The following is a 20,999-nucleotide window of genomic DNA, read 5'->3' as shown; positions in this document are numbered from 1 at the left end:
TGTAACAGTTAAGTATTTCACATAATCCTGGAATGGCCCCTATTATTGTAAGTGGGATCTGGGTTTAAACCCTGTGCACAATGTTCATGGGCATAGCCAGGATTCATGTTGGGGGTGGGCAGTCTTCATGTTAGGGGGGCAGAACCTCAGTTAAGTATTTCTATTGGTTTAGGGGGGCGGGCAGCTGCACCCATGACAATGTTCTCAGACCCAGATGGCTGCCAGGCCTCTCACTTTCTGCTTTCGAGAGTGTGGCATTGCTAGCTGAGCACTGCTAGTCTGGATGAAGCACCCTGCTCCCCCAACCCAGTGTTTGCCACTCACAGCACTTTCCTCCTTTGGACTTGGCCTACCCTTATTAGGATAGCTCTTCAGCTGAAAAGGTGGCTGGAGGAAAGCTGGCAGGCGCTGAGGGGCATCCGGTCCAGAATAAATCATCCTTAAAGGATGGGAGTGAAACTGTTTGGTGTTGCCCAAATACGGGTGGAATAGAACTAGGTAATGAAAGTGCAGGTGGCTCAGACCTTTGGGAGAGAGAAACCATGTTTATATCGTCGTCATCATCATCATCATCACCACCACCACCACCACCACCACCACCACCATCATCTCCTACCTTTTTCTCCAAGGAGCTCAATATATGATGTACCTACTTCTCCCCATCCTTATTTAATCCCCACAACCATGTGAGGTTAGGTTAAGAGGCAGCGACTTACCTTGCTAGAATACTCAAGAGCCAAGATGGGCAAACTGGAGTGCTGGGATTTAAAGGCAAGCATAGATATAGTGGGCATGATGGAAGCCTAGTGGAATGGAGAGAGTACCAGAGGGACCCAGTTATCGCTGGATAGGAATGCTAAAGGAAGGACAGGGAAGGATGTGCTGAAGGTGCTGCGCCTCTGAACGTCGAAGGAAGACACACGAGTCCAACAAACCAGAAATCCCAGAAAGTGGCAGGCCCCCCTGCAGAATCGCAGTGGGTAGTGATTCCAGGACCCCTGACCCAATCACACCCCTGAACAAAATGCCCAGGTACGCTGGAGATGGGGAAATGAAATCAAGGAGACTAGCACCACCTTAAAAGAAGTAAAGCCAAAGTTTCAGGGGCTGCAGGCCCCTTCCTCAGAAGCACGGCGTGATGTCTTGAGTGGCCGGGGAATGTGCACGTGGTTGGGGGCGGGCGGGTATTGCCTGCAGGGAGCAGATGCCGAAAGTGCAGATGGATGGACAGCGGCCCCTCGCGAGGAGGAACGCCGTTGGCAATGCGAGCATCTTGGGCTTAAAGGTATAGGCGAAAAGGTGGCGCCCACCTGCTCCGGAATGGAGCCTCCCCCGACTTCAGGAAGGTCGCGGAAGCCTCGTGGCCCAACTGTTCCAAGCCGGGGGGGGGGGTGAGGTACCGGAGGAGACGGGGTTCCGCACGTGCTCTTTCAGCCCCCTGGAGACGCGCTCCCTCTTCTTAAAATGGCACAGAAATCTCCACCTAGAGAAACTCTCCTACGCCACGACTGCCTTTGGAGCGATGGGCTTGGGATGCTTTGCCAATCAGGTCTGGGCGGGGGGGAACCCCCTCACCTGTTAAAGAGCCAGTGTACCCACATCTTTGCTAAGGACGAGGCCTAGCCACCCGCAGCCAGAGGGGGCTGAGAAGGCGCAACAACTTTGGAGGGGCAGCTGGTAGCTGAGCAGAAAAGAAAGGCTTTCCCTCGACTGAGAGCGGAGCGGGGTTTGTTGCCGAGATCCCCGTCCCTCCTTAAAAAGAGGCCGAATTGGCTCCCGGCTTTAATCCCGGGGATGGGTGGCGCTTTCTAAGTAGGCGGGTTGCTTAAAACACGCCGCAGCTCACCCAGCGGTTCTTCGATGGCGGAGGATGCTTTGTGTGGGTGGCTGCAGTAATATGGCTTGTTACCTCAGGTGCTGATTCATTGATGCTCTTAATTTGTTCGGTGAGCAGTCAATGCGTTTCCATATTCGCCTGACTGGAGTCTCTATACCCTAGTAACATGTAAGTGGAATATAAGACGTTCTCCTTCCCCGCCCCACCCCCGCGCCTTTGCTGAGGATGTTTTCTTAGAAAAAGAAAATGTAAAGTGGCTCCTAGGCCTCCTCTTCAAGGCATATCAAGCCTCATTTCTGGAAGCTGCTCTAAAAGTGCAGGGGTTGGGTGGAAGTGACATAGCAAAGACTCTCTCTGTACATGCTCAGGAGAAGCTTTTTCTTTTAGTGTTTTGCATACACTAAAGGTGTTGGGCCCCTACGGGCCTGGGGCCTACACATACTTGGGCATTGCCTGTTCTTCACTTAACTGTTTTTTGAAGCCCAGAGTGCCTTTGCTTCCCTTTCGACCCTTGTATCTTTAGCAGGATGAATCACCTGTACCCGCAGCTGATGCGCCACATGGACCAGCTCTTGAGCCTCATAGAGTTCAACAGCAGCATCGAATTAGGTGGGTTGGCCAAGGTTCTCCTTCCTTTGCCTTTGACAAATCTGAACATATTGCTAATGGTGCTTGATGTGCATTAAGAAATGCACACAATGCCTTGGGGGCTGCAGCCTGACACACACACCCCTCCATGAATCTTCAGTGATTTTGGAGATGATGTTCTTTTGTAAAATACAAATTTTATCTGAAGTGAAGAAAATTTGCAAACTGCATTCTCACCCATTGCTCAGTTAAGAAGTAAGTGTTAACAGAACAACCTTTTGTTGTTCTGCCCAGTCAATGCAGAGAGACTGGGCTTGGCTGACAAGTATGTAGCTGTTCATTATTTGGATGTTAATGGCATTACAGTACTAAGCTAGCTGATATATTTAGATTGCTTGTAATTATGTTGTTACTGAACTGAATAAAAGCACCCCCCTGCTGCTCATTCTTGGGCTCACATTGCCATGACAACAGCTCCCACTTCCTTTGATTTGTGGCCTGGCTTTGTTTTGTGTTTGTGAGCATTTCTCGGTGTTGTCGGTTTTGTGTTACAAAAATAGTTTGTGTGTCCATCCTGGCACTTAGCCGTGCATGGAAACAGGTTCCAGGGTTGTCTTTCTTTATATCCTGCTAGAGGGGGTGGACAGTCTCAGGCCCAGAGGCAAAATGCAGCCCTCCAGGTCCCTCTGTCTTGCCCTCAGGACTATTCCTGGGCTGAACTAACTATCACCACACTCAAGTGCTTTTGCCTGCCTGGCATATGCCCTTGAACTCTGACCATGTCCCTTATTTGCCTCTGACTTCTCCCGTAGAAAGGCTGGTGACCACACCTGTTCCTCTATCTTCTTATGCCTCTGACCTTGCCCATCACTAACATGCAGCCCTCAGAAGGGTACCTATGAGGGAATGTGCCCCTTTTGCTGAAAATTTCTCCCCTCTGCTGCCCTACTAGGGTCCTTTGCTATCCAGTGTCAATGTAGTGCTTGAAATTAAGGTCAGCGTTAGGGGTTGGCGTCATCAGGTGACTAAGGGTCCTGGTGTCAGCCTCTAGAGCCCTCCTCTTCTCCTTGCTTCCTGTTTACCTGTCCCATCCAGACCCAGTCTACCCATGAGGTGGGATGAAGCTTATACCTCAGCTGGTGGAAGCACCTGAGGCAGCATCCCCGTGGGTGCCCCACCCACCCGACCTGCCACTTCCATCATGAGCAAGAAGCAGTGCCAGCCTTGGCTCCGCAGGTGGCACAGTGGTGGCAGCAGGACAGGGTTGCGCCTCCAGTTTTGCCTCCAGTGGCAAAATGGGACATGCAGGCCCTGATCCCATCAAATGAAGCAACCGATGACAGGGAGGAGGAGCAATATTTCTGCTTGGCTTGCCCTGCCCACTTCTTCTGGGTGGCTCTTTAGTTTGGGCTTAAAGGGCAAGTAAATGGGCAGAGGTGGCAGCAACAAAATGGAGGTGGACGTGTTATCCAGGCACTATCACCACCAGACATCTGAAGTTGATGCTAATTCTGAGCAGGACAAAAACAGGGTGGCAAGATTCTGGATGACTATATGGGTTTTCTCAGTGTCATCACATTATTGGGCTCAGATCATAAGAGTTCTTTGGGATTCTCCAATCCAATTCATTGTCTAGTCCAAGAGGGGGGTAATTTCAACCCTTTTTTTGTATTTGCTTGTGTTATTTGCTTAAATGGCTCCGCTGCTTTCTTAAAAACTCCACTTCCCATTAGCTCCAGCTAGCATTGGCAATGGCCAGGAATGATGGGAGTTGTAGTTCAATAATAGCATCTGGAGGGCCATGGTTTCATAATCACTGCCTTAAGATAGCCCTTTTGTGGTCATTGTAACATGCCACGAAATGGAGCAGGAAGTCAGAGGCACTAGGGTGGGTCGTATGAGAAAAACCAGTGTTGGCAGTTTTGAAGGAGCTGAGATTTCAGGAATATAACTGCATCACCTATAAGCATCAGCATTGGCAGGGGTTTTTCTTTGATAACAACATGGTTGTTGTTGTTGTTGTTTTGTAAACCACTAAGAGATTTTCACTATCAAGCAGCGTATAAAGTGTGTTAAATAAAATGGCACCCCCATATTTTGTAGCCACTGCCTTCAGCTGTTCTTGAGCTCTTCTAGGATCTCATTTATTATGAATGTATTGCCAAAGATGTTGTTTTTATTCCAAGCTATTCCGATTATTGACAACGTAAGATTTTTTTAAAAGAATGGCAGAAAGCATTGTCTAAATTTATCTGGCAAGGGAAAAACCCCAGAATTAAATATAAAATATTAACAGATACAAAAGAAAGAGGGGGATTTTCCCTGCAAGACTTGAAGATATATTTTGAAGCTGCAGCTTTCTGCTGGATCAAGGAATGGATTCAACTAGATAATGCTGATTTGGAAGGATTCGACAATGTATTTAGTTGGCACGCATATTTATGGTATGACAAGATAACGACCCACAAAGGTTTTAAAAATCATGTAATCAGGAAATCTCTTTATAATGTGTGGATAAGATATAAAGATCTCTTAGAAAGGAAAACACCCAGGTGTCTTTCACCAATGAAAGCAAAGGCCCAGAAAAAGTTAAATATGGAGAGTAAATGGCTGAAATATGCTGATTTATTGTTGGAAGATAATGAAGGATTTAAATTAAGACCATTTGACCAAATTAAAGATAAATTGGATGGTTGGCTACAATATTATCAGATTAATGAACTGTATAAGCTTGATAAGAAAAATGGTTTTGCAACAGAAAAATCCAAATTGGAAACAGAGTTGCTAGATACCAATGTTAAAAATCTCTCTAAAATGTATAATTTATTGTTGGAATGGCATACAAAGGATAAACAAGTTAAATCTGTGATGATTGATTGGGCAAGAGATGTTGGACACAATATAATGTTGGAAGATTGGGAAAGGCTTTGGAAGAAAGGCGTTAAGTTTACTGCATGTACTGTTCTAAAACAGTGAAATTAGCAAAGATGTGTCATACAAATGATAACCAATGTTGGAAATGCAAGGAAAAAGAAGGAATTTTTTTATCATATGTGGTGGACATGTCCTAAGGCGAAAGACTTCTGGGGGAAAATTTATAATGAATTGGAAAAAAATGTTGAAAAATACATTTATTAAGAAACTAGAAGCCTTTCTACTTGGAATAATAGGATTGGAACTGCCCAAAAAAGATTTTAGACTGTTTTTGTATGCCACCACAGCGGCAAGACTTTTATTGGCCAAAAATTGGAAATCGCAAGAAATACCAACAATAGATGAATGGCATATGAAGATGTTGGACTTTTTGGAGCTGGCCAACCTGACTGGAAGAATCCGGGACCAGAAAGAAGAGGAGACACAAGAAGATTGGAAGAAATTTAAAGAATATCTAGCTAAATATTGTAATATAAGATAATTAGAAGTCACTTGGAAGTAACAAATAGGCTTAGGACTAGAATAAGTACGTACGGCTCCCAGTATGTTTCCGAGCACAATTCAAAGTGTTGGTGCTGACCTTTAAAGCCCTAAATGGCCTCGGTCCAGTATATCTGAAGGAGCGTCTCCACCCCCATTGTTTTACCCGGACACTGAGGTCCAGCACCGAGGGCCTTCTGGCGGTTCCTTCACTGCGAGAAGTCAAGTTACAGGGAACCCGGCAGAGGGCCTTCTCGGTAGTGGCGCCCGTCCTGTGGAACGCCCTCCCACCAGATGTCAAAGAGAACAACAACTACCAGACTTCTAAGACATCTGAAGGCAGCCCTGTTCAGGGAAGCTTTTGATGTTTGATGTATTATAGTATTTTAATATTTTTTTGGAAGACGCCCAGAGTGGCTGGGGAAGCCCAGCCAGATGGGCGGGGTATAAATAAATTATTATTATTATTATTATTATTATTATTATTATTATTATTAGAATGTGTTGTAAAACATTAAGGATTAGAATACTAATAAAAGAGAAGAGGATAGTAAATGGAAGGAGTTAATTTTAATAGAAATATGACTTTGGAGAACTGTTACAAGGTGATACAATGAAATTCAGTTGGGGGATTCAAGGAAGTCAGCTAACAATGTAAGGTAAATTGGATCTTGGAAGAAATAATTGTTTTTATGTTTTTCTTTTGTATTGTAATGTGTTTTCTTTTGTTCTGTGTTTTGTAATATTATTTCTTTTTATAAATTTGGGAAAGTAAATTTTCTTTTTTGAAAAAAATAATAATAGACTCATTTACTTAGAAAGAGTCCACTCCACACAGTTAGTTCTCTTTTCATTGCTGTTGCCTCATGGAGAACCTTTGTGGACATCACAATGCTTGTTTCTGCCCTCTCTAGACTGCCTCCAGATTGCCAAATGTCTTGAGGGGATGCGCCAGCGATGCTGTCGCCTGGATTGCGACTTGCAGGGAGCAAGGGAGAAGCTGCGCCAGTCGGAGTACGAATGTTCGGTCCTGGAAGTGAAGTTGAAACACGCCCGCAACCAAGTGGAGGTGGAGATGAAGAAAAGGCATCGGGCAGAAGCTGAGCTGGAAAAGCAGGTTCTTGGAGGGGCACGGTGGAGAAAAGTAGATGGGGGGATTTTTTCTCCCCTTCTCATGTTAGAATCTGAGGCCATTAAATGAATCTGTTTCAGGACAGACCATAAAGATGCAGCCTTATACTGAGTTCAGGGTTTTGGTCCATCTAGCTTAGTATTTGACTGGAAGCGTCAACTTTCCAGGGGCCAGGAGGCATTGACAGCCCTACCTGGAGATGCCAAGGATTTGTGCATACAAAGCAGATGCTTTACCGCTGAGCTATAGCACTTCCCTACGTAGTTCTTCACAAGCTCCTAATTAAGGTGTAATAATAATAATAATAATAATAATAATAATAATAATAATAATTTTTATTTATACCCCACCCTCCCCAGCCAAGGCCGGGCTCAGAGCGGCTTACAAGCAATAATAAAAACAAGTTGAATGATTACAACTTACCAGTTTATATGGCTTTTAAAGATAAATTCATGATGTATAAGGCTATCAGTTGCTGCCTGTCATGGTTGCTCTGTACTGCTTCCAGGATCTGAGGTAGCAGGCTTCTGAATACCAGTTGGTGGGGGAACAATAGCAAGAGGGGGTTAACACATCCAGAGGCCTAGGCTTTCCAGAGGCACCCTCTGAGAAACAGGATACAGGACCTTTGGTCTGATCAACAAGACTATTTAACTTTAAGCACCTGTACCCCACTCTTCATTGCCAAAAAGCACTTCCAGGGTGGGTAACAGTGAAAAGTAAAAATCATATGCAGAAAAACAACAGCAGAAAACAAGAGCAAATAAGATTCCAACCAAATAATGATGCCCGTCTTATTATGTTCTTAGGGTGATAAAGCCTAGTAGGTGAATGGTTTGTGTTGTGTCAGAGTGATGCATGCTGGGAAGAATAATATCTAATCTGGAGTGGGGAGGTGCTGCCACAGAACTTGGGAACTAAAGAGATATGGCTGGAGCAAGAAGGAAGTTTTAAGCACAACCCGAATAGAAGCTAGTGTGTGGCACAATAGATGGACATGGGACTGCTGCACCATAACAACTACAGGTGTGCTGTTTCAGGTCTCATAAAAGCTGCCAGGAGCTGATGTGACTCAGTAGCTTAGACACTGAGCTATGCAGCAAGCAAGTGGAAATTCCCTGTTCTCTTGAAATTAAGACTGCAGAATTTTGGACTTTGGGAGCACAGAACTTGGATGTATTTAGTGCATAGTCAGTTGCAGTCCTGGACATGCATCCCAGGCAAAAACAGTTCACTTGCATTAGGTTGGCTTGGGAGAACTAGGTGCTCCCCACCCTAAGGAGGGATGTACCAGTCTGAACATGGTTACAGCTGCAAAGCGGCTGCACTTGAAGACCGCTACATTCTTCGTTCCAACAGGGTCTCCATTGTTCTACTCACCCCTCACCCCTTTTCATCCCTCTCAGGAGCGCAAGCTGCAGCTTATCTATGACTACCTGATGGCTGATTCACAAATCAGTCCTTTCAGTGAGGACCAGCGCTCAGCCCTGGCGGCTTTAGAAAGGCCATGTTTCAGCCACAGCACCCTGCTGCCTGGCAAGTGGTGAGTGGCAAGGGAGTACTTAAGACAGATGATATTGCAGCTTCTCTCAGGCAAGCAAATCAATCCCTGTCTGGATATTTTTGTTTTTAAAAATGGACATATGTAAATCTCTGCTTTCACACATTCCACAAAGCATACAATAAATGAAATTCAATCAAACAGTTGTATATACATCATACAGCCCAAATACACAGCATATCAGTTTTACCTCTCAGCTTAGTTGACTAATTCCTGCTGTTTAGCTTTACTGGTTCCAATAATGGGTAGAGTCAAATTATTACTATTTGCAGAAAGTTTCTGGTGATTCAGATGTGCAGGTAGTTGTTACCATAAGCACAATCATTCCATCTTCTCTTTCTTTCTTTCTTTCTTTCTTTCTTTCTTTCTTTCTTTCTCTCTCTCTCTCTCTCTCTCTCTCTCACACACACACACACACACACACGTACGTGATTTGGGGCAAAAGGCTTTCAAATTAAATACTGGTGTGAATATCCACATTGAGAACAGGGGTGCCAACTTGAATAAAATATTGGGGGGCCCAAGTAGGCCCCACCCTGCATGATTCATCACATGACACAGTGCATACACACCATTTGCATGGCAATGCCCATGAGCTATTTTATTGGGGGTGCAAAGACCCTTTGGCCCTAGGAGTTGGCTCCTATGATTGAGAAGTACAGTGGTACCTCAGGTTACATACTTAATTCGTTCCAGAGGTCCGTACTTAACCTGAAACTGTTCTTAACCTGAAGCACCACTTTAGCTAATGGGGCCTCCTGCTGCTGCTGCTGCGCCGCCGGAGCACGATTTCTGTCCTCATCCTGAAGCAAAGTTCTTAACCTGAGGTACTATTTCTGGGTTAGCGGAGTGTGTAACCTGAAGCGTATGTAACCCGAGGTACCACTGTAGTATAAAAAAAACCAAGTGCCAATTCTACAGGTCTGAAGGGGCCCCTTGAAATGCATACTGAAAATAATCATTATAGGCGACTAGTTCATATGCAAACCCACAATGCCAGAACAACACAGCAAGTGTAATTACAACTTGTCATGGCTTTGGGCTAGAATGATAAACTTACAATAAACTTGATTAAATAGCAATGAACAATAAACTTGATTAAATAGCAGTAATGTTTCTTTCACCACCACTGTCTCACCTTCATCATGGGGTCCTTGCAAAGAAAGGGACTGAATGAAAAGAAAATGTAGCTTTCCCACAATGGTATCCCCACATTAATTTTTTTTTTGAAAAAATGATTGGTGTTTGGAGAAGATACTGGATTAGAAGAACTGAGCTATATAGGAAGAGTGGGAGAGACAGGCATGATATGAGACTGTTATTTGTGATACAACCCCTGTGTTACTCTTCTCAGTAGGCCGTCTGCAGTGGAAGGACTTGGCACCTCAATCATATCTGACATCAGCTTTGATCACTCGGATGACGAAGTGGTAAGTAAGCATCCCTTCCTCCCAGGCTTGCCAGGTCAGAACTGAAAGCTCCAGGGCACAGTCAGACTCTTATGGTTACGTTGTCGGAGATCTCTGCGCTCTACAGGAGCAGAAGCCAAGACTTCACACTTGAAATTGATGGTGCCACACGTACTACTGCAACAGGCCCTGCATGTTGGTGTATGTTTTCAGAGATACACATCAATATGAACAGAGGCAATATACGTGGAAAGGGGTTGGTTTGAAACAAAGTACCATATTTTTCCATGTATTAGACAAGGGGTTTTTTTTACTTAAAAATTATGTTAAAAATCTTGGCTCGTCTTATACATGGGTAGTGCTGAGGGGGTACGTGCGATTGGCTGCTGCCATGAGTCGGAGTTTCTCAGTGACAATAGGGCGGCTGATTGGTGGTTGTGGCGAGTTTTTTTGTCAATTGGCTGCCGCAGCGGCAATTGGGTAACCCCGGCAATGCATGAGATTGTCAGTGTATGTGCAATTCTGGGCAGTTCCCTGAAAAAAAGAGCTTAACAACTCTTGGCAATCTCCCCCCATTTTCTAAATTTCGAGTCCCCCAAAATAGGGGGCGTCTTATACACGGGAGCATGTTATACACGGTACTCTTTCAGGGGGAATTATGCTTGGTCACCAAAGGGAGAAGATGCATGTGACATATTAAGAGCAACAGTTTGAAAGCACCCTTGTGGCACTTGTATGCCCAAAACGGTAAAAATTTCTGTTCTACGGGGAGAGAACTAGTTATGCAACATTTTAGTAGAATTTGGTTTGAACTAGGGAAAGCCAGCTGTGGGGAGCACCTATTGCGAAGTGCATGGATTGCAGCACCATCATACCCTCCCCCTTCTCCCCAGATTTCCAGAGTAGTCTTGCAACTATTCTAGCAACAACAAGGGAAAGCAAAATAGCTTTGCCATTTTTAAAAAGACTAAACTATGTGAGGAGGAGCAGGACTAAACCAGCCTTTGACCTAACTGGTGCGTACTTGTGTAAAGCAAGTTGTCAACACCCTTCATGGGTTCAAACATTTATTTGCTGTTTTGGGGTGAGAAATGGGCACCTTGTTCTAATGAGAGCACAGATTATTTGGAGACCACATGCCATGACAGATGTAATTTAGTTGTAATTTATTTGCGTATTTATTATTGCATTAATACCTCGCTCTTCCTCCCCAGGTCAACAAACAGATACACAACTTTAAAATTAAGCAAAAACATTCTAAAACGGTTAAAAACATATGAGCACAACTTCAGCTCAAAACATTCTAAAAGCAATTACAGTTCAAAACATTCTTCCATCCAATGGTCGTGGGGTTGTCAGGAACTATTCCTCATCCCCCAAATGCCTGGATAAACAGGGATGTTTACAAATTCCTCTGGAAAGTTAATTATGATGGAGGCAGGCACACCTCCCAATGCAGATTGCAGGCAACTCTGTACTTATTTTATTTATTTAATAAAATTTGTATACTACTTGATGGTAAAAAAACAACACTCAAAATACTTTACATAAAGAATAAAGTAAAAACAATTACAACTTTAAAAAATAAAAAATAAAACCAGCAACAAACTAAAAGCACACCAGCATTCTACTTGACTATAGCCAGAATGCCAGGGTTTAGGGTAGCTTCTTGCAGAAAACAAGAATATGGAACCTTAGTAAGATACATGTGTGTTGTTGATGAATGCAAGTAGACAGATTCTTATAGCCATTAAAACACGTGTGCATACTGTGAATGCTGAAGAGGCTTCTGGGATGTAGATACAATCTGATACAGGTGGCTATCTGCAGAAGCTTTTAAAATGATGCATATGTATGTATGTATGTATGTATGTATGTATGTATGTATACAGACAGTTCAAAACTTGAGATGGGAAGAAGTAGCAAGATGTGCTCAAGCTCAGGGTGGGCCTTCATTTTAAGTAGCCCATGAGCTACAAATGTGTCTACATCCTTTCTCAGGCTTTCCTTTTCTGTTTTCTTCTAGGATTTGGAAGTGATAAAATCCCTCAAAGGCAGAGACAAAGGGGTAAGTGAAGGTGGGGCTGGGAAGCATCCTGTCCTTCAGCTGCCACATATTCCAGAACTGAAGCACCTGTTCTATATTAGTTCTGTGTGCCTGCCTCAAACATCTGTTTCATCAGAGACCACAACTGGACAGGAGGAGATAAATCTTCCTTACCCATATGCGATTCTAATTACGCATTCAAATATTTGAAAATGTCTTTGTCTGTATCCCGCCATTTACTTTGCTCTGTCTTGTTGACAGTCTGTAGGGTGGAAAATGGCAAGCAATTTGTGCTGAGCTTCCCTCACCCGGAATTACGTGGATCTGTCTTCCTGTTGCTCTCACACCTGTTTCTCTCCTCCAGTGCTCCTCCCTCGTGCCCCTGATTCAGCCAGTGGCAACAACCAAATCTGCACAAACATCTGTGGCACCTCCGCCTCCGAGTGTAAGTACCTGGCGATGCCCTTGTGCGTATCTCTGTGCGAGGGAAGACCCAGCCTGCAACCTTTGACACCATTGCAAAATCAGCTCTGATAATAAATGGCTCTGATAAAAAGATATTGCAATGTGGTAGATTGCACAGCGGGGTATGTGTTATACGTGGCATGATCAAACAGGGCAATGAAGCTTCAAGTAAAACGGGGTTTCCCTTATGTTCTGCAAGCTCTTAGGGTTAAGATTCCTTTGAACGTGTGGATGTGTGTGAGAGAGAGAATAATCCTGCATCCTTCATTTAAAGGGGTTTGATCAAGACTGCCATTCATCATTCTCTGCCCCTCCCTTCCAATCTTGCCAGGCCAATAAGATGTCTGTGGCGACTCTGAGATCCGGAGCCACTGCCCACGTTTTGCCTCCTATTGCTGTGGTGCCCCGTCGCCGATCCCAGCAGAGCCGTTGCCTGTCCACACGCTCAGGTGCCTCTTCCCTCCTTTTTTGGGTGTGGCCTGGCCTATTCTGAAGGTGGGCAAACATGGTTAGGTAATGACTGTTGACAGAAGGTTTAGCAGTAGAACTAGAGAATATGCTGCAATAAGCTTTTCCGTTTCCAAAATGGAAAATAGGCTGTTCCCAGAATGCTGTAAAGGGAGTTGGGGACAGTGAAGGGACAAAAGATCCTGTTCTGCCTGGGCTCCTCATCGCCATCCCGTTTTCCTTAGTTGTAAGTGGGGATGGGGAATCTACTCAATACATGCTCAGGGTACTTATGCCTTTCCTTGGAAGAAAGGGTGTGCAGTCCAAACAGATTAGGAGGCGGTGCTGGTTTAGAGGAGGAGGAGGAGGGGTAGAGCTACAAAACCACGAGCCATGTTATGTGCAAGAGACTGGCAGGCAGACCCTGAATGTGTCCAAATGGTTTAATCGTGATCTCAGATGTGTAGGTTTGGATTCATAGGAGCTAGAATAGCAAGAATGGCTTTATGAGGAGCAGGGAGATATTTGGCTTGTCTCCCCCTCCTTTAAAGATGGGGTCTGGTTTGCAAACTTTTGAGTCCATTCTCCCACCTGTCTGTCCTCTGGACAGTTGACCGCCACCATGCTCCCAAGCCCAGGACCACTGGAGGGGATTGAGCAAGTTGTCTGCCCCACCTTAGCCCAGGTTCCTGGCCAACTCCGTCCACACAGAGCAGTCACACTGAGTTCTTGATTGTGGGCTTCTGCACCCCCAGGGCGTCATACTCCAAATGGGAGCCTGCAGATGGAAGTAGGTAGACCAGTGCTAAGATCCAACAATGACTTCTGGGAGGTGCCAGCTTGAACGCTGGACGAAAGTGTCCATGCCTTTAAATGTGTCTCTGATGTGTGGTCTTCTCTCCACAGACGTCACTTCCTTCTGGGGCAGCAGCGAGGGGTCAGGCAGAAGTAATAGCCAGGCTGAGAGTAACACCATTGGCACGAAGATTAGGACTGACTTGAGGGGTGTCCAGGACCCCTTTTCTCCTTCTCGCACACAGGGAACAGCACCCCTCCAAGAGCACCACTTTACTTCCAAGACGGTGAGAAAAGAAGAACAGGGCTGCCTCTCAGCAACGCCCTCAGCTGGAGTGCTTATCTGCTGGGATGCTTTCAAGTGCTCTTAATGATAGGTTGACTGGGTTCTCCTAAGCCAACTGTCTGCATTTGTTTCCAATTTTGTGCAAGTCTCATAACTTCCTGTTAAAATCTTATAACACTGCATACTACAAAAGTTCTGCTTCTGTCTTGCCCAAGAGTGCTTGCCCTGGTGGCAATCATGCAGTAACATTTTGAAAGCATCTCAGGATAGCTGATAAAGTGGAACAATCTGTGGGTGCTCCAGTACAAACCCACCACTAAGGAACTAAGGATCATGCCAGTAACATGGTGTGGAATATACCTACAAAAAAAGCTCCATGAAGAAGAGATTGGGGTAGGGGGCAGGCAGGGCCAGCACCAGAGCCTGTGCCACTTGGACTCTCCCCTCCCCACCTACCCCTGGGCCAACTATACCTTTTGTATCATTTATTTGATGTTTTAAAACTGTCAACCGCTTTGGCAGAAAGGCAGTGTATAAATGCAATAAATAAATCCAAGAGCTCGATTGGACAAATTCAAGCTAGAGGGATATTGTACAAAGGGGCAAGCTATGGGAAGCCTGTGGTCTTTTTCCTCTTGATCTCTGCTGTGCTCATCTAATGCTCTTCTCTCTTCCCTGGCTACAAGATAATCAGCCTGGAGTCGTGTGCGGTTTGCAAATCCCGCCTGCGCTTTGGGAAGATGGCCCTGAAATGTCGGCCCTGCCAGCTTGTAGTCCATCCTGAGTGCAAAGAACGCAGCCCATCCATGTGCAGGCCAACTGCCTCCCCCAGAGTGAGAGAGGTGAGGCAGCTTCCCTGGGATGGGAGCTCGTGGGGCTTTTATTTCAGTGCTGGCGGCTTTGCCGGGGGCAAGAGCAATTCGGGTGGCTGGGGTGACTTGTGTGCGGCAGGTGTGGCTGAGCTGTTTCCCCCCAATCCACATTGATGGCTACTAGCTGTGATCAATGGCTACTAGCCACAATGCCTGTGTCCTTCCTCCACTGTCAGACAGTATACCCCCGACTACCGTTGCCTCTTCTAAGGTTCCCCATGTCTTCTCAGGGTATTCTGGCAGATTTTGCACCCTCCACCCCACCTCTGGTGCCCCCACTAGTCATCCAGTGTGTGAATCAAGTGGAAAGGCGTGGCCTGAAGGAGGTAAGTGCATTGGGGGGGCAGCAGTGGGGCTCTGAAAGGCTGGTTGAGCTGCTGTTTTATTATGTTCTGGATCTCTTCTCTTCTCTCCTCTCTCTCTCTCTCTCTCTCTCTCTCTCTCTCTCTCTCATACCAATCAAACCAAATTTCCATTCCACATTACTCTTCTTGTCCTGCTTATTGTTTACTGAATTGCTGTGGTTTTCTTCTTAAGTAGCTACAGCTTCAAAGCTTATAATGGTTTACTCTTAACTGTCATCAACCTGGATTTCCACATCTAATTCTGTCACTGCACAACTTCTGTGATATTTTTCTTTTTGCCCTACTTCCCCTATGCTAGCTGTTGGGATAGAGGTGTTGCATTTAGTTCACTTGCTTCTCCTGACTTCTGGTCTTCTTTTCCTTTTTCATCTTGGCTGGTTGTTTGGTTTTCTAATGCATTTTTAATATTTGTATATTTCTGTTCACTGGCTACTTTTTCTCCCCCAAATTCCTCTCAGCCTCTTTAGGCTCTTCATAATCTTACTTCTGATCTCTGCTGCTGCTGTTCTCCTTATCTGTCCCCTTGTTCTTTGCATTCTGCATGCTCTGAGCTTTCTCATTTGACATCCTGTGTTGGTGTTGCCTGCTCTGACCCTCTCCCTAGGCCTGGAACTCGCTGCCCCTGCTACCCTCCTTACTGGTGGTGGGAGATGGGCTTGCATACCCAGTGCCTGTTTTTATCCAGCCACAGGAGTTAATTATATACTTCCAGGCCCAATCCAAGGCCCTGTCTTTCAAATTTCAAGTCCTAAAATATCCATGAGGGTGCGGCATTACACAAAATGGCCGTGACATCTTTAAAAAGCAGAAAGAGGCAAGGCCACAAAATGGTGCCGGCAGATGCTTCTGACTAGTGGTAATGATTCCAGGCCTGAAGTGCCGGCTGGGACTGTACCTTAGTGGCCGTTACAAGCTTTTGTGTGTGCATCTGTTCCTCTTGTCTTTTGCTCCTTGTGATCTGCAGGCTGGGCTATACAGAGTGCCAGGTTCAGAGCACCTCATTCGAGAATGGAAGCGCAAGCTGCTTTGTGCCCGAGGAGCGCTTCCCTCACTGGACCAGGTGGCTGATGTCAATGTGATCTGTGGGGTTCTCAAGGACTTTCTGAGGAGCCTGAAGGAACCTCTAGTGACCTTTGCCCTGCACCCTGCCTTCCTGCGTGCTTCAGGTGAGTTTGGACAAGGCAGTAGGTGGAAAGTGCCTTTTCTGGAGTGGTAGTAATGAAACGCCCCCGCCCCCAACCTCATAGCACTATTTTCTTCCCACCCAGAAATTCCAGATGAAGCTGCTCGCCAGACTGCACTCTGCCATGTTGTGATGAAGTTGCCTCTGGCCAATAGGGACACTCTGGCTTTTCTGGTGCTGCATCTCCATAGGTAAGCTGGTGAGGGCAGATTTTAGGCTTGAAGGGGGATACCTGGAATTCTAAAATGTGCAAAACTTTCCCTCAACTTGGTGGAGATTTCTGCCTTGGCAAAAGGTGACACTGCATGTTCAAGCCATGTATTTTCCTTTGAAACAACATAATACTGTTTCTGCATGTTAGGAGTGCTATGAATTTGCTCCCCCGTTTGTAAAGGCAGAGGCCTTTGCATTTCATTCCATAAAGGTCTTCCTTTTCTTAATTTTCTTACTCTGTACAAGGGCAAGCAGATAAGTATCTGACAATTGTTCCATCATCAATCCTTGTTGAAAGTGCTGGCTGCACCACTTGCTACTATGGGTATTTTCCTGTCTTGCACAATAGGTTTGAACAGCACTCTTTTCTGTTCATTGATTGGATCCACAGTAACTGTTCAGAAACCTGTTTTGGGACACTTATTTGCTACATCAGATAATGCACTTCTCACTTAAAAGAAACAAACATAATGGATATCTGTTGCATCAAGGGGTGTCAGGAATACATTTTCCGCTAATGAGGGGTTTTGTCTAATCCTGTCCCCTGCAATTTGTCTTGTCTTGTGGGCTTGGTTGCTTCACCCATTGTGTGGCCTGCATGAACCATGGTTTCTGACCCTGTTGTGATGCCCACCATCCATGTTATGGATATAGCTGGGCTTTGTACCTTTGGGTTAGAAGGATTCTGCTTTGGCCTTTGGCTCCATGGATCCATCTCTCTGTCCTTAGGGTCATGCAGAGCCCTGAGTGTCGAATGGACCGGCAAAACCTAGCACGTATCTTTGGACCGACTCTAGTTGGGCACAGTAATCCTAGCCCTTCCCCACGCATCATCATGGAAGACACACCACGTCAATGCCTGGTAACAGATGCAACCTTTTTTTGTTACTTGTGTGCAGTATTTAATTTTTTTCTGACCCTCTGTGGGACTGCAGGAAAGACTGCACAATGCTCAGACTGTACATCAAGCAAAATCCTGATGCAGTGTGGAACTGAGGATTGATTATTTTTGTTGCACCAGGGTAGCTCTTGTGAACTCAGTGGAATGCTGAGCTTGGAGGAGGAATGCTTCTGCTAATTGTGACAAAGGCAGGAACAAAGTCCTGACTGTGGGAAATCCTGCTTACTTCTGAGACTTTGCCAAGCATTTTAAACAGATTTTTAATATTATATTTTTGTCTTACGGGCTAGAAACTTGCTTTTTTATATTAAAAGGTGGGGGGGAGCTGAGATTCCCAGAAACGCTAATTTTAGCCCACTGCAAAATTTGGCAAGTGAGCCCTTGCTCTGTGCTTTCTTATTCCATAAAATTTCATAAGAGCATAAAAGCTGCAGTGAGAAATTCAAAAGTCATGGTAACAAATGGAGCATAACTGACTGCTGCTTAATCAATGCTCTTGCATCTCAAGTAGTAGAGTTCAGAGAATTATTCTGAATGCTTTGTTTCAAATATTGGCTTGTGAGAGTGTCAGCTTTCACTGTTCCCCCAAGCTTGCGTTTTTGCAAGCTCTCATCTCTACCACATTGTCAATAAATTTATGATGACAACTGAATCCATGTGAAAACAATGGGCAGATAGACACCTCTGTGGAACATAAGCAAGAACCAGCTAATGAAGGCCGGGTGGGGCAGATAGGGAAGAATTTCCATGATTAGGCGGCAGACAAAAGCTAACATGATTCCATTCCCCCGCAGGTGGTTGCCAATCTCTTAGCACTGCCTCTTTCGTTCTGGAGACATTTTGTGGGAGAAGAGCAGGAAAACCTAGTGCCTTTGGTGCAAAAGCCCAGCGTCATGAATGAGCAAGGTGAACTGAAGTGTGGGTGGCTTGGGGAGGAAGAAATATAAGAGCCCCATCCTTACTCAGTTTTGGTGATCCTCCGAAGGACAGGTTAGTGGTGGTGGTGGGGAGCTGGACCTAATACTTCCCTCTAACCTTCCACCCACAGACCAGGTCTTCTTTCCTCCGACTCCCCCTGAAATCAGCACCATCCAGATGAGCCCAGGAGGTGGCTGTCTCCCTAATAAGCTATGGGACTGCATTGGGACCACCTTCCCACCCTCGTAAGTGAGCTGGCACAGCTGCCTGGGGTGCATTTTGTGGGGTTGCAGGGGAGGGGGACCTGTGAGCTGAATGCAGCCATCAAGGCCTCCTTGTCGGGTCTCCCAGGACTTTCCCCTCACAGATCCTGCTCCACTCCCTGCTTTTGCCTAACTGGAATGTGCTGTTAAACTATGATGGTGCTCTTGCTTGTCTTGATGGAGAAGTAGCGAGTGTCTGTTTGGGTGTGTGAGAGAGAACTTCTGGTTTTCGTATGGCTGGAACATAGTCCAAAGATAGTCAATGATAAGTCACACCGGCTGCTCTGACCACTTTTGCTTCCGGCCCTGCTCACCACTAGTTTGCCACACCAGGAAGGTTGCCTGTGAGGGAAGGCTTTCTTCTGGCTGAAGAAGATTCCCCAACCCTGCTGCTATTGAGTGCTGCTACCATCCTTGGATAAAGACTGGGCTTGTTTGGGAAGGGTTATCAAACTCTTGTTGCCACAGCTGTCCATATGCCCATGCCCCTGAGGTGTGGAGGCTCCTACATGTTGTGGGGGTTCTCTGACCTTCCTTTCATCTGCCCAGAGGGGCTGCTGCCATAGATGTCCACTCTGGGGTCTCCCTCTCCTGTTTTTTCTTCTGCCAGGAATGCCTCCCGCACCAAGAAGACGGGCAAATTCTTCCCACTTCCAGTATCATGAAGCAACTCTGATGCACCAGCGTTGCCTTGGCTTCCTCCCAGCAACCCTCTTCCTTGCCACCTCCAGATTCCAGGCCTGTGTCCTCACATTTCATAGGGAGATGCTACGTGCCTTATCTCTTAATGGTGGCTGACAATCGTTTCTCCAACCTCCATGATCAGGAACAGAGGAGATCTTGCCCCTCCACTTTCATACTGTTGGGTCTTGCTTTGTGGACTTCTGGTTTGCTGAAAACTCCAGGCATGTTCTTGAGCCATCTGTTTCCTCTGTTATGATGGACTCCGGGGCAGTGAAAACTGGGTTCAGCTTACCTTGTGTGCATACCTTTTGTGCCTTTCCCCCCATGTCCATTACTGGTTATACTTGAATGGCAGAGTTGTTGTCATGTGGTGGATGGGGAAAGTCATTTCCTGGAGCAGTTCATTAGTGGTATCATTCTGATCAAAAACCAAACATGGCACATTGGGAGGTTTCTCGAGCACTAGAATCCTCATCACCTCAATCACTGATTTTTGCTCTTGATGCTGTCCCTGGTCCTCGTTAGAGCACTTACGTGTTTACAGAGGGCAGCTTCCTCAAAAACTGGAATGGCTAAACAGGAAGTGGTGGTATTTACTAGCACATGAGGTTGGTATTACTATTCCCCCCCACCCTCACAGTTTCTGTAACTCCTGTGCCTACTCCATTTGGGGTTTGTGGGGGTGTCAGCTGTGCTGGCGCACCACCCAATCAATCCCTTCTGCCCAGAATCATCCTAGAAGTAGTACCTCTGACCCAGCTTGGCCACATGTCAGCCCTGAGTGAGGCCATTTACTGTTAACGGGTGTGCCTTAATCACCGATGGAACTTACTTGATGCTGAACTTAAGGAAGCAAGACTTCTTAGCTCTGTACTTTTGCATTACCCTGTATCAATCAGTTATGAAAACGTTGTAAGAGTCTCCTGAGGCTAAAATGTCCACATATCCTTCTGGAGTAAATAGTATCAAAGAAGGATGGGAGATGAAAGACTGTCCAGAGCAATGACTTGGTTTTGTTTCAGTTTTGTCTCTCGCTTCCCTTCTCTCTCTTGAGACTCACTCCTGCCCAATCCCTTCTCTTTCTCTGCTCGTTTCAGCAGTGCTCTAAACTTATGTATTTTGCTGAGGGAATTTTGGGTTCTTGCCACCTGAAAGATTCCATGGCTCTTAACAAATTATTTCCCCTTTGTGAATTCTTAACTGAATACCAGTATGCTGAGTGGAAGGAGCTGTAGCATGAACTTCTTTTCCAATGTGTGAGTCAACCTTACTCCAATGGCTGGGAACTGTGGTTCTAAATGCTCAGTGAGGTCCCTCTAATGGGTGCTGAGTGCCTTAAAGGCATAGTCAACAGCAGGGAATTGGGTGTGGATGAGGATGCTCTCAAAGGGTGTTTTGAATTTCCGGGTCCCCATTAAAATTCCATTGTGGATTTTTCTTTCATAAATATATTTGAAAAGACTTGAACAAGAAGAACCTAATAGCCTAATAATAAAGACACTCTGTTATCAAACTATCATAATAAAAACTATAATATCAGCATGTGACAGTCTTGCTATTTATCATTCAAAGAAGTCCACCCTCTTCCTTTCTCCTACCTTTAAATGTGCCCTTGCTAG

The 20,999-nt window shown here is 45.6% G+C and overlaps 1 protein-coding gene across 8 annotated transcripts; it reads left to right on the top strand.

The window, feature by feature from the left end:
• The first annotated feature begins 1,174 nt into the window (after positions 1-1,174).
• Positions 1,175-20,919, top strand: LOC114602964 (rac GTPase-activating protein 1-like). 8 transcript variants are annotated; one of them, XM_028741738.2, is made up of 17 exons: positions 1,175-1,285; positions 2,364-2,446; positions 6,754-6,956; positions 8,378-8,514; positions 9,887-9,962; positions 11,968-12,009; positions 12,353-12,433; positions 12,785-12,902; positions 13,807-13,982; positions 14,668-14,823; positions 15,084-15,179; positions 16,183-16,384; positions 16,487-16,592; positions 17,344-17,476; positions 18,310-18,421; positions 18,564-18,678; positions 19,307-20,919. In XM_028741738.2, exons 2-17 carry the CDS (start codon positions 2,365-2,367, stop codon positions 19,359-19,361), a joined length of 1,890 nt encoding a protein of 629 aa, XP_028597571.2. In that variant the 5' UTR covers positions 1,175-1,285; position 2,364; the 3' UTR covers positions 19,362-20,919. The 8 variants fall into 8 exon arrangements, with proteins under 8 accessions (XP_028597571.2, XP_028597565.2, XP_077790125.1 ...); XM_028741732.2 differs by having other exon boundaries at positions 2,361-2,446; XM_077933999.1 differs by lacking the exon at positions 1,175-1,285 and adding an exon at positions 1,452-1,914 and having other exon boundaries at positions 2,361-2,446; positions 9,890-9,962.
• The last annotated feature ends 80 nt before the right edge of the window (positions 20,920-20,999 follow it).

The sequence above is a fragment of the Podarcis muralis genome, chromosome 1 (genome assembly GCF_964188315.1).
Source record: "Podarcis muralis chromosome 1, rPodMur119.hap1.1, whole genome shotgun sequence".
Taxonomy (NCBI): Eukaryota; Metazoa; Chordata; class Lepidosauria; order Squamata; family Lacertidae; genus Podarcis; species Podarcis muralis.
Note: the sequence above shows the minus strand (reverse complement) of the source record. Positions and strands in the feature narration are given on the sequence as shown.